Source organism: Hemitrygon akajei, chromosome 8 (genome assembly GCF_048418815.1).
Source record: "Hemitrygon akajei chromosome 8, sHemAka1.3, whole genome shotgun sequence".
Classification (NCBI taxonomy): Eukaryota; Metazoa; Chordata; class Chondrichthyes; order Myliobatiformes; family Dasyatidae; genus Hemitrygon; species Hemitrygon akajei.
The window spans coordinates 85,654,436-85,668,229 of record NC_133131.1 but is presented as its reverse complement, the minus strand read 5'-3'; the positions used below and the strand labels follow the sequence as shown (position 1 = coordinate 85,668,229).

Below are 13,794 nucleotides of genomic sequence, written 5' to 3'. Positions count from 1 at the left end.
AGCATTACTACCGGAGATGGTCAGTTAATGCCTTCCCTGATTTCGTCTCAAGTTTTCAGTGATCACTGATTAAAATGAACATTTATCTGTTGTCTTCTCCTGCATACTTTCAATGGGACAGAATCAGACTGACCCCCATCTTGTGGTTATGCTAGCCACGAAGTATCAGTTAGAAGTTAAATTGTGATCAGGTTTTATTTCCATAAGACTGGTTCTCATTTTAATTAAACCATTATTATGTATTCATAATTGTATAACTCCTGACTATTCCCTAACAAGTGGCTTGTTCAATATCATTATAAATAGGTGTTGGTGGTTTGCCAGATAATTTATGTGCTCATGATTGTTAATGGACTTAAGTACATAAATAGATAATGGCATTTATTTTATATCTTAGATACTCTGAAACACTTGACAAACTTGGAGATATTGATGCTACACAACAATTGGCTTACTAAGTTGGAGAAGGTCATAGCAGAATTAAAGAAATTGATGTGGTTGCACACATTAAGTAAGCAAAATCGTCTATCTCAGGGTACCTTATCTGTTAGACCTGATGCAGTACAACTGTAGCCTAGTTGTAGCCTTCATAGAGCATAATGTATTATAAATGGAAAAATATGTATTTCCATTTATTTTTATTTATTACAATAAAACCCTGATAATCCATTTTTCAGCTATTCAGTAATATTGATATTTGAACCACACTTAACACACTTGGGCCCCAATCTTGCACAGACCTTAAACCATGATTCTGTCTGTCTTCTGTAACTGGCCTGCCTTTGTCCACCATGCCACCTTGAAACTCACCAGGCTTTGTTCTCACATTCCATTGAAACCTACCTGTTTCATTGAAAAAAGTATATGAATATGCTGTGCACCATTTAAAATTAAAGTGAATTGAAAGTGTGTTGTAGTATAATAGCAACCAATAGTCTGGAAAGTATACATTGTTGCTACCACAATCCCAAACATGCTGGATTAATGAAATTTCACTGTAAAACCAGAGGTATGATAACCAGCAGGTTTTTCAATGGCTTTCTGCAATAAATGTTTTCTGTGACTTAAATTTAATTATATATTGTTAAATATTCAATTTATGCCCATGACTAGTGTTAAAAGTACACAGACTATTGAAATGTGGACAGTTGCAAAGTGTAAATATGATTACTGTCATGTTAATTTAGTTTTTAATTGGTTGCTTTACTTAAAGTCATAGAAAACTACAGCTCAGAAACAGGCCCTTCGGCCCACCTAGTCTGTGCTGAACCATTTAAACTGCCTAGTCCCGTCAACCTGCACCCAGACCATAGACCTCCGTACCCCTCCCATACATGTATTTATACAAACTTCTCTTAAATGTTGAACTTATTCAGATACAAATACTGTTTGGCCTCCCAATCTTTATTCTTGAGATTATTCAAAACTTTATTACTCATCTTCTCGCCTCCACAATTTCCCACTTGTTCATTTCCTTCAGGTAGGTAACATATATTGACTTCGAGTCCACCACCATCTCTCATTTTAAAGAACAGTTCGAACCATGCCGCAGTTCCATAACCCAGTTTCATTCTTGGCTTTGGGTGCTGTCTCTGTGGAGTTTGCATATTCCGCATGTGACTGCATAGGTTTCCCTGGATGCTCTGGTTTCCTCTCATGCCCATTTATGGTAAAAAAAAACCCAGAAGAGTCAAAAAGGATAGGATATGATCGAGAATAAGTTGCAAGTTATGAGGATCCAAGGGAACATGCATGGAGCCAATGTTGTAATAACTTAAAAGTTATCTTTGTTTTTAAATTCACCGCCACCGATTTCTTGCTCTATAATATCCTTCAGCTCTAGAACTATCCAAGTTGTTTGCTTCCTTCCAATTCTGGCTCCTTTGCACTCTCAAATTAGATTATTTCAAATGTCTTATGATATTTTTATATTGGTACAAAATCCTTAATGAACTTAAGTGCATCAGAGAAGTATGCTTAGATGGAGCTACATATATAATTAAAATAACTTACAGTATTTACCTCAGACTTAGAAAGAGTTAATTCATTTTTCCTAATTTCATTTTTAAGATGTAAATTTCTCTCTCATACAGATCTATTCAATAATCCTTTGACACAAGATCAAGATTATCGCTTGTATGTCATCTACCATCTGCCTTCAGTGCAGCTGCTTGATAGAAAATGTGAGTTATTCAAATTTTCGTAACTGAAATTTCTGAGTTCTTGTTGTCAAAGTTACAGAGGCTTTGCTTATACAGACATACTCCAGAGGGAACGGGATGCGGCATTCAGTTTCTGCAACCAAGACCGAATGCGAATCCGACAATCTTTGGCATTTGGGCAGAGGATACATACTCAATTACTTAAACAGACAACACCAAAGAAAAATAATTATACATATGCAGGTGGGAGTTGTTAAATGACTTATAACATTTTTAACAGTTAAGAAAGCAAGTTATAATTGACAGTAAATAGTTTTACCAATCTGTGTGAATTATTAAAGATGATTTCATAATAACTTCTGCATATCCTGCCACATTGTTCCTGAACCATAGAAGAGGCTAAGCCTGAGTGTAGAGGAGCTGGATGCTGATTGTTGCTCACCAGTACTTAAGTAATTCACAGCCAGTAAGGTCACTACTTTCTATACTGACAGTAAATTCCATTCTTCCAAAGTTCATGATGTACTTATAAATTGAGCCACAGCCTTATAGAGGACCACACTTCTCCATATCTGCTGATAATACATTGTGGATTGAAGAAGTTCCATTTTCAGGTTATTATTTCAGTATTTATTTTAGAATGTTTACTACCATTTATCTATAAGGGAGGTATTCTTCGATCCATGCACTTGCACATTTGATTGCTCAGGTGCTGGAATTACCAGGAAGCCATGCTCCTTCACTGGCCAATGTAATTTATCCAATAATCATGTTGTTAAGATCAATGCTACATTCCATTCCATAAGCAACTCTCACAAAATGCTGAAAGAACTCAGCAAGTTAGGCACCATCTTTGAGGGGGAATAAATAGCTGACGTTTCAATGTAACACACACAAAATGCTGGAGGTCAGGAATAAAGAGTCAACGTTTTGGGCTAAGTCCCTTCATCAGGACGGGAAAGAAAGTGGGGAGAAGCCAGGATAAGAAGGAGGGAGTATAAACTGGCAGGTGATAGGGGAGACCAGGTGACAGGTTGGGTGGGTGGGAGAGATGAGATGAAGTAAGAAGCTGAGATGTGATTGGTAGAAGAGGTACAGGGCTGAAAAGAAGGATTTAATAGGAAAGGACACTGGGCCATGGAAGAAAAGGGAGGAGGATGGGATCCAGAGGGAGATGATGGGAGGGTGAGAGGGTAACCAAAATAAGGAATGGAAGAAGAGACAACGGATGAGGAGTTAGTAATTATTGGAAATTAGAGAAATTGATTTTGATGCCGTCAGATCAGAATTTAGAAGAAATATGAGGCTCTTCCAATCTGAATGTGGCCTCACCGTGTCAGAAATTGAATTAAAATGGGTAGCCACCAGGAGATCCTGCCTTTTGTGGCAGATGGAGTGAATGTGCTCAACGAAGCAGTCCCCCAGTCTGTATTTGGTCTTATCAATGTAGAAGAGGTCGCACCAGGAGAACCACCACAATAGTTGACCCTAACAAGCTTTCCTGTGAAGTGTTGTCACACTTGGAAGGTCTGTTTGGGGCTATGAATAGTGCCCTGAACCTCTTTTGGCTCTCCACCTCCATCTTTTTCTTCCATGGTCTTCTCTCCTTAGTAAATTAACAGGGAACATTTGTTCAGAAAAAGTGGACAATCCCCATTCATGTGATTGAAAATGAAAGCTTCAGTGGTTCCAGAGTCTCAGACATCTAAGTTTAATGATTACACGCAAAAAAAAAATCAAGTACCTTATTAGTTTTATCATTGGAAAAGTATGTTTACTGCAGCACTTTTGGAAACTGCCAAAATAAATGCTTAAGTACAAACAGAATTACTTTTGTTCTCTGAGTTAATGAACTATTTATTACTACACGAGTTAGGCAGAATTCAGAAATAAAGAGGGAAAGAAATGTGATTTTTGTTTAAAATTTCATCTAGGTTTAGAAATTCTTCCACCCTGCCCTCAAATTCAACTGGTCCACTTCTGACCCTTCCCTTCCCTTTCTCGATCTCACTACCTCTATCTCTGGAGACAGCTTATCCACCTATGTCTATTATAAACAAATCGGCTCCCACAGCTACCTGGACTATACCTCATTCCACCCTGCTACTTGTAAAAACGCCATCCCCTTTCTCAATTCCTCTGTCCCCACCGCATTTGCTCTCAGGATGAGGCTTTTCCTTCTAGAACGAAGCAGATGTCCTCCTTTTTCAAAGAAAGGGGCTTCCTTTCCTCCACCGTCAACACTGCCCTCAACCAGATCTCTTCCATTTCACGCATGCCTGCTCTTACCCCATCCTCCCGGCACGCTACCAGGGATAGGATTCCTCTTGTCCTCACCTACCATCCCACCAGCCTCCGCATCCAGCACATAATTCCCCAAAACTTCCACCAGCTCCAACTGGATCTCACCACCAAACAAATCTTTCCCTCCTCCCCCCCCCCCACTTTCTGCTTTCTGCAGGGATTGCTCCCTACACGACTCCCTGTCCATTCGTCCCTCCCACTAATCTCCCTCCTGGCGCTTATCCTTGCAAGCAGAACAAGTGTGTACTTGCCCCTACACCTCCTCCATCACTTACCATTCATGGCCCCAAACAGTCCTTCCAGGTGAGGCAACACTTCACCTGTGAGTCTGTTGGGGTAATATTCGGTGCTCCCGCTGTGGCCTCTTGTGTATCGGTGAAACCCCAGCATAGATTGGGAGACTGTTTTGCCAAACATCTATGCTCTGTACACCAGAACAAGTGGGATCTCCCAGTGGCCACCCATTTTAATTCCACTTCCCATTCACATTCCGATATGTCCATCCATGGCCTCTTCCACTGTTGGGATAAGGCCACACTTAGGTTGGAGGAACAACACCTTATATTCCATTAGGGTAGCCTCCAACCTGATGGCATGAACTTCGATTTCTCAAACTTCCAGTAATGCCTCCCCCACCCGCACCATTTCCCATCCCCTCATTTCTCTCATGTTATCTCCTTGCCCGCCCATCGCCTCCCTCTGGTGCTCCTTCCCTGCCCCCACCCTTTTTTCTTTCTTCCATGGCCTTCTATCTCTTTCAACAATCAATTTTCCAGCTCTTTACTTCATCCCTTCCCCTTCAAGTTTCACCTATTGCCTGAAGTTTCCCTTTCTCCTCCCCCACCTTTCAAATCTACTCCTCAGCTTTTTTTCTTCAGCTAAATGGTTTTGGCCTGAAACGTTGACTGTAATTTTTTCCATCAATGCTGCCTGGCCTGCTGAGTTGTGTGTATTGCTTAGAAATTCTTGCATTTATACTCTGGGAAGGTGGAAACAAGTGATATATTGTGGCGAGCATTTGGTCCATAATGATAGACGAGCCAGCTCATTGAAGTCAACAGCCATTTTATTGTGATAGACACAAAACAGACTGGGCATCATGACCTGGAGAGTGAATGCAACCAGTCTCACACAGATGGAGGAGGTGACCATCACACACCCTGGTTACAGTTAGGGTGACCCACAAATACACAAGCAAATAACTGTATAACCCTAGCTAAAATGTAACAATAAATGACCTGAAACTTCCCACCATAATCCCACAGAAGTATTTTAACACAAAAACAATAAACACTATTGGTCATTAGAAATGCAGGGGTGGGCTGTTGACCACGACCACCCCCCCCTTCAGTGTCACACACGGCCCCCACCCGAGGGGTCAGCTGTTCCTGGTAACCACATAGTCCATAGCAAAGTTCAAAAGTTCCAGAGGGAGTTGACACTGCCGCCTGTTTGTGTGAGGCCTTAGGCAGGGCACCTGGAGTGTCACTTCCATCCTTCAGCCTCGCTGGGTTAGTGCTGGCCAAGGACATACATGGTGCCAGCCGGTCCTGGTGCAGCACAACCGCTTTCCACCACTCAGGCAACCACATTCAATATTCCACATCGGAAATGCAGTTGAGCACCTCTCCTGGCCCATCCCAGTGGCTTCCAACCCTGAGGGATAGTCCCTTCTTCCTGTAGGGGCAGTAGACCCATACTAGGGTCCCCAGCATGTACTGCTGCATCGACTGGCCCCTTCTAGGACTTGCAATTATTGCGACAGTGCACGGACAGCTCCGCATGCTGCCTGTACCCAGGCCAGTAGAAGCGTTTACGCAGCCTGCCTAACATCTTTGCGACTCCGAGATGGCCAGTCCCCACCAGCCCGTGCACTAACCGCAGCACCGTGGCGCGGAGCCCCCGGGGGACCACCAGCTGCAAGAGTCTGTCACCATCGGACAACTGCCACCGCCTGAACAGCAGCCCGCCGTGGACCTCCAGCGTTCCCCACTGTGAGTACAGGGCTTTGGTCTCTGGGTGCGGCCGTCGTCCCACACTCAGCCATCCCCTTACCTGGGCCAGCACAGAATTGCTCACCTGTTCACAGCGCAGCTGCACATGGTCCATTGTGGGGAGGTTGTCACTGGCTGTCACCTGAAGCGCCTTCACTGTCACTTGCCCATGGTTCATATGTGTTGCGCTGGGCAGCTGCGGGGTGTGCTGCACTGCGCAGGCCACTGTGCAACTGGTGGTGGTTTCTGCCTCTACTGGGTCCACTTCCTGGAGCTGTCCTGCTGGGGAGCCACGGCTTCAGTACCGAGGTAGATTGTCGTCCCTGACCATCCACACGGGCCCCCCAGCGGGACAGCAGGTCCAGGCCAATGATGCAGGACTCTTGGACGTCGGCAAGCCACACCTCGTGTTTTCCTCACTATGATGTGCAGCCTCCTCTTCCCTTGCATTGCCACACAGTCACCAGTGACCATAGCCAACTAGACTGCTGTGATTGTCCTCGCAGGCAAGAATGGCTGGTCCGCGTCGGGGAGTACACCAAAACGGATGATAGTGATGGTTGACCCTGTATGTACCAACACATGGCATCTGATGCCCTCCACCATGCAATCCATGTATAAGCCTTGCTCTTCACCAAATGGCCCACCCGGGGGGCAACAATGGAGGGGTTCTGCTGGAGGATTTGGGTGACGCTGCCTGATCAGCATTTCCCGATGGTTGCTCTGAGCTGTGGCGTAGTGCTGGTGCAGGGCAGTCCCGGGCCAAATAACCTGCCTCACTGCACCGGTAGCAGCGATTGTTTCATGGCCACCAGCGGGGTCAGCGTGGCACTAGTCAGACCTGTCTCACAGGCTCCTTCTCCTCAGTTTCGTCCTCTGCCTCGGTGACACAAGCCTGGGCTCGCAGTGTGCGGGGCGATGCTGGAACACCTTGGGGAGCTAAAATTGCTTCGGCCCTCTCCGCCTCAGCCAGTGCATCGTCCAGCGTAGATGGTGATATCAGGTGAACATGCTGCTAAAGGTGTTCCAGCGTCAGCACCTTTTCAAAGGCGCAGAGGACAAGCTCTTCCTGGGCCACGGGTGGGAACTGGGGGTAGCCATGCTGAGCACAGTGGCGTAGATCAGCTGCCTGTGCCCCCAGGCTTTCTCCCATAAAGTGCCATCTGCTGCATAGTTCTTCCCGCACTGCTTCCACCAATGGGCTCTGCTCGAAATGCTGCTCCAGTGTCACTGCTCTGCCGGCATTAGGTTGAGGAGGGCCCACAGGGCAACTTCTGGCAAAGCCAAGGCAAGGTGCACCGTTCTCTTGGTGGGGCTCCACCCATTGTGCCACATGGCAAGTTTGACTTGAGCCAGGTAAGGCTCCAGGAGGCTGGTACCATTGTATCTGGGGAGCTTCAGGATAGACCTTGAGGTGCAAATCGCTGAGGCCCTTTGATCTACCTCCTGCTCCAGCGTCGTTTGCCGGGTGCCCATCCTCCCATGGCTATGGTGTCTTGGGCTCCCCAGTGCGGGTCGCTGTGGAAGCAAGTGATATGCTCTGTTCTACCCCCTGGGTTGGGGAGCCTGGGTATGCTCGCTTTGTTGGGGCTCCCTGGTGCATGATGCTCGGTTCCCAGGTCCTCCCCTCGGATCATGTCTTCATGAGCCCTGACTGTGGGTTCAGGGGAGGCATTCTGCTCGTTCCCTCATCTTATTCCCCGGGTCTTAAGGCACTCTATCCAACGCCGTAGCTCTTCAATCTCGTCGTCAATCTCGCATCCCTCTCCTGACACCAGTGTGCCGAGCATTTGGTCCATAGTGACAGGCGAGGCAGCTCATTGAACTCAACAACCGTTTTATGTGATAGACACAAAACAGACTGGGCACATGACCCAGAGAGTGAACCCAACCAGTGTCACACAGATGGGGAAGATGACCATCACACACCCTGGTTACAGTTAGGGTGACCCATAAATACACAAGCAAATAACTGTATAACCCAAGCTAAAATGTAACCATACATTAACTGGAATTTCCCACCATAATCTCACAAAAGCATTTTAACACAAGAACAATAAACAGTACTGGTCATTAGAAGTGTAGGGGCAGGCTGTTGACCCAGCCCCACCCCCAAGAGTGCCACAGTATTTTCGAGTAAGGGTGGTGTGTGATTTGAAGACAAACCTACACATGGCAGTATTTCAATAAGCTTGATCCTTCTTGATGGTTGAGATTGCAGGTGCCATTAGAGAAGCCTAGGAAAGTAATGGCAGTACATTTTATAGATAGTACACTTAGCAGCCTTGGTGTGCAGATGGTGGAGGATTGAATATTTAAATTAGTAGTTAAGATTACCAGCGTGCTATATATGCCTTTTCTTTATGGCATGGAAGGGTTTCCCACTTTAGATGTTGAAATGGACAAATGAAAATATGATATTTAGAAAGATATTACAGTCCTCAAATATTTAGTGTTTGTGCTGAGGAACTGTTGCAGGTATAAATGCTCATTTTTTTGCAGCCACATTTTGGAAAGTTATTATTAATTCATGATGTACAGTGGCAGCGGATGAGAGTTCCCTAATGTGCTATATAGTCAGAAGTGGATCCTTATGTTCATTGTAAAATTGTGCAGAATCATTTGCAAAAAAACCAACTACTCTTTGAAAATAAATCTGCCTATTGTGATGAATCTAAACATGAGAAAGAAGAAAGAAATGTTCTGATATCCTGGCTAAACTCTACTCCCTCATCTGATTTTGCTGTCACACAACCAGAATAAATGGTCGTGTTTCATTTTCCGATTTGGGAACTAACAATGTAGAAATGAAAATTGCAATTCTTAAGATTATCCACTGGGTGGCAACATGGTGACCTGAAATAAATAATATTGGATAAGTTATTTTGTAACAGTACCAATCCAATATTTGCTTTTATCCATTATTGATGGATTTGTGATTATTCCAGTAAATTAAAATTATTCGTTTCATTTGTGTTACAGTTCGCAGGCCAAGTTTATAAAAGCAGGGATGCACTGCTTAAGACTTTACAAGGCATTGGTCAGACCGTATTTGGAATATTAGGAGCAATTTTGGGCCTTGTATCTAAGGAGAAATACTCTAGCCCTGGAGGGAACAATCTTAGGAATGAAAGTCTTAACATCTGTGAAGTGTTTGGGCCTGGACTCGGTGGAGTTTAGAAGAATGAGGAGGGATCTCATTGAAATCTATTGAAGAATAGAAGAAGAATGAGGAGAGATTTTGTTGAAACCTACAGAAACTGAAAGGCATGGATAGAGTGGAAATGAAGAACATGTTCCATTAATAACAGTCTCTAGGAGTCGAGACAAGGCATCAGAATAAAAGGACATTGCTTTAAAATTGAGATGAGGAGGAATTTGGTCAGCCAGAGTGTGGTGAATCTGGAATTCCTTGCCACTGAACAGTGTGCAAACCGTCATTGGATGTATTTAGACCTTTAGCCATAGGAGCAGAATGAAGGCATTTGTCTGCTCCGCCATTCACCACCCTCAGTCTAAAGAAATATCTCCTCATTTCCATGCTAGTATCTTTCCTGTTCTTATCTTGTTTAGCAGAGGTATTGTAATTTTTTAAGTATCTTGTGTTACGAACCCCGTAACTGGGTCACTTACCAGCAAAGATAGAGAGGTCCGTTGAAGTCTGATGGTACTATTTTTAACAGTATTTATTGGTAAAAATACACAAAAATAATATCAATGCAAACATACAGATACTATACGTCGTCAATGCTAGATCTAAAAGTGCGGATATAAAAATAATCAATAAGAAATAGCTCTATCGTTGTCTAGGGGATAATGTATTGTCCGATGGAAATAGAAAAGTCACTCAGTTCATTCAGGTTGCAGCTTTTTGGTTGGAGAGAGAGACAGATTTTTAGAAACTTGCCAGCTTTCCTTTATCCGATCTTGATCCGCATTCGTCCTTTAGCGAGGCTGTTCCGTGGAAGACTTGTCATCCGGGCAAGGATGGACACACACAAGCCCCCACCGGTCTCATACGTTTCTCCTGGTGCGTATAAAGGGGTTGTTCCCCAGACTCTCTTTTATCCTTACTCACGGGGTCTCAGATGTCAATCAGGTTGGGATGATGCAATCCCTCAATCAGCCCACTCTGGTCATTCCCTGAGGGCTTCAATGAATAGTACAGTACTCAATACACAATTCCGTCTCCAAGAGACAATGGCCGTTATCAATGGTTCCGCCTTTCTGGGGCCAGGACACACATTCCAAGACCTGTGTATTCTGGATGTCTCTCTCTCATTTCCTGGGTCCCAGACCCGAATTAATAGCGATCTTGCGATTCTCGAAAAGGAGGGGGCTACTTTGTACCCTTCGGCCCCTCAGAGTTGTGGCACATTCGTAACACCCCCTTCCTTCAAAGCGTTTTTACCATTGGTAAAAATGAAGTAATACAGAGTCTTACAGGATTTTAGAATCTAACACAATACAAAAGTTTTTTCACTACAGAGTAATACAGTTATACATTCAATTCAGCATCTAAACAGTTAACGATTACATTGTCACTTCCTTTAATATCTCAACATCTTGTACCTTAATAAATACTTGTAGCATCAGACTCCAATTTAATAACTACCTATTTTTTTTATTCCTTTTCTTCTGCAAACAAAAACTAAAGAGTTGTGATCTTAGCTTACGTGTATACTACAAGAGTTCATGCAAAAGTCTAATCTTTATTGTTACTTTCAAACTTAACAGTCAATCTTCCATGGGGGTGGTCTTTATTATTCACATGCTTTGTCAAAATCCCTTAAAGCCGGATCCTGCTATTTAAAATGGCAGCCCGTCAACCCTCGCCCCTTTTCCAGTTAACTCCCACGTGGTGAGTTTGTGCACCATAGTGAAATAGGCTTTCGCCCGCTCCGTTCATAGGAGTTATTTTATCAACAATGTGTTCCAAACTTAGACCATTTTCCAAATTTCCACACAATTCTTTAAGTTAAGGCAAGTTGCTAGTTTTCTCTTCAGGACCCTTCAGGCTATTAGTTCTCAATTTAAGATCTGAAAGCGATCCCCCTTTGTTCGAACAGCATTTCGAATTCTGCTTTTTCACACCACATTCTTGAATAACAATAGCGTGTGGGGCCCCTTTACCTTCCAACTCAACCTGTAATTGATTCACAGGCACTGCATGACCAAGCCATTGTCTCTGTGGCCTGGTTGCTGCTTCTGACATCAATCCAGACTTTAAAATTTCTTCATTCAACTTAGGAACTACACTTTTCCCTTTTCCTTCAATAATAAGATTCACATCACCAGCTTTTATCTCCTCACTAACTTTTAACACACCTTTGAACACAAACAACTGGGAATTCTCACTTCCCACTATTACCAAGGTTAACCCTTTCTTCACTGAACCAAGTCCATCTGACCCACAAAGACTGCATTCCTTTTCAACTGAATCAAATACCTCAGACTTTTTCTGAGCTCCATTACTAGGTTCAGTACCACGTGCATCCACATCTTGGACACACTCAAACGGGACATTTGCCTCTTCCAGGCTTTCAATACCCATACCCTTTTCAAATTCTAAATTCCCCTGATCCTCCCAGCTACTCTCTGGGCAACTCCCTTCCAGAGTAAACTCAACCCCGCGGGCTGAAACAACCTCATCTGCCAACCCAGCAGACTTCTTCAAGGTAATGGCATCCTTTTCATCTAGGACTGCCCTCAATTCATTCTCGGGAACACCTTTAGAACTTTCAACTTCTTCAAACAGTTCTGCCAAACCAGACAGATCATCCATGTTCAACTCTGGACCTTTTAACAGCCTTATCTGTTTCTCATCTTTACGTCGTGCCTCTATAAATTTTCTCCTCGCTAAGGGCAGGACTACCTCCTCTCCCTTACTCTCTTTCACTTTACTACTCTCCGTTTTACCACCCTCTAAACCCTCGTGGTACAGGGTCGGTAAAAACGTCTCGGCCAAATCGATACTGGCCGGATTTAAACTGCTCTCATTCTCAGCTGCCTTTCTCGACATGCTGCAAGTGATCGCGCATGCGGGATAGATCTTGGAATCTAGGGGCAGGACCTCAACACTCACAGGCTGGCTCGTCAGCTTCATTGCTACCAAACCTTACCACCGGCTAAATCGTTACCAAGAAGGACGTCCGCGTCAGTTCTTGGGAATTCTGATTGCACCCCTATTTCAACTGGTCCAGATAACAGCTCACAATTTATAATGATCCTATGCAAGGGCACCGTTTCTGTCCCTTTTCCTATTCCTTTCAAAGCTACCATTCCCGTCTTGCGACCAAAATCCAGTACCTTACTGCTAATCAATGACAGTTCAGCTCCCGTGTCTCTCCAGATCCGCACTGGAACTGGTGTGTCTCCCTCTTTCACAGACACGGTTCCTTTTGACATACATTTCTCAGACCCTTCTCGTACTCTGTCTACCTGGGGCTCTCTCGTCGATTTACTGATTACCACAGCACATCCTATAGGGACTGCTGCTTTCCATTTTCCTGTCTCCTTCCGCGGAGCAAGGCACCTAGATGCAATATGTCCCCCCTTTCCACAATTAAATCAGGTCAAGCCAGGAACTCTCCTGCCGTGTTGCCTCTCCTCCTCAATCTTACCACTAGCTCTCGGTGGGACCTCTGCCTCAGCCAGCAGGCTTTCTCTACCATTCCCACGGTCTCTCTGGTAACTTTTATTCGAGGAAAACTTTGTCTTGTGGGTTATGGCATATTCATCTGTGAACCTAGCAAATTCGGAGATGGACTTATTCGGCTTCTCATTCAAATACATCCGGATATCATCCGAAACACAACCTTTAAATTCCTCAATCAGAATTAACTCCCTGAGACGCCAAAAATCTTCGTCCACTATTTCTGTTGCCCACCAGCGATCCAAGAGCACACCCTTCTCATAGGCAAACTCGGTATACGTCTGATTTCACCCTTTCTTTAAATTTCTGAACTTTTGTCTATACGCTTCAGGTACCAATTCGTTGGTCCAAAGAATGGCCTCCTTTACTTTCTCATAATTCTTCGCCTCTTCCTCCTCCATGGACAACGCCGCATATGCCCGTTGTGCCTTCCCTTTTAACACACTTTGTAACAACGCCACCCACTGCTCTTTGGGCCACTTCTGATTCACTGCCACCTTTTCAAAAAGCAAGAAATAACTATCAACATCCGTCTCCTCGAACGGAGGTACTACCCTCAACTCCCGACTAACATTAAACCGCTCCTCTAGGTCTGACCCTTGAGCTCTTCGCTCTTGCCTTAACTTCTCCATACCCAAGTCATGGTGCCTCTGTTTCTCCGCCTCCCTCTCCTTCTCGG

At 44.3% G+C, this 13,794-nt stretch overlaps 1 protein-coding gene across 8 annotated transcripts in view; it reads left to right on the top strand.

The window, feature by feature from the left end:
• The window catches only part of LOC140732031 (leucine-rich repeat-containing protein 72), a 50,820-nt gene that overhangs the window by 27,989 nt on the left and 9,037 nt on the right, over positions 1 to 13,794 (top strand). For 4 of the 8 annotated variants that reach the window (XM_073054122.1, XM_073054124.1, XM_073054121.1 and 1 more), the window contains exons 5-7: positions 398 to 511; positions 2,094 to 2,183; positions 2,259 to 2,405. In XM_073054122.1, the coding sequence (XP_072910223.1) occupies positions 398 to 511; positions 2,094 to 2,183; positions 2,259 to 2,405 (351 nt within the window). The remainder of the gene's footprint in view (positions 1 to 397; positions 512 to 2,093; positions 2,184 to 2,258; positions 2,406 to 13,794) is intronic. The other 4 variants (XM_073054128.1, XM_073054125.1, XM_073054123.1 and 1 more) reach the window with 3 other exon arrangements.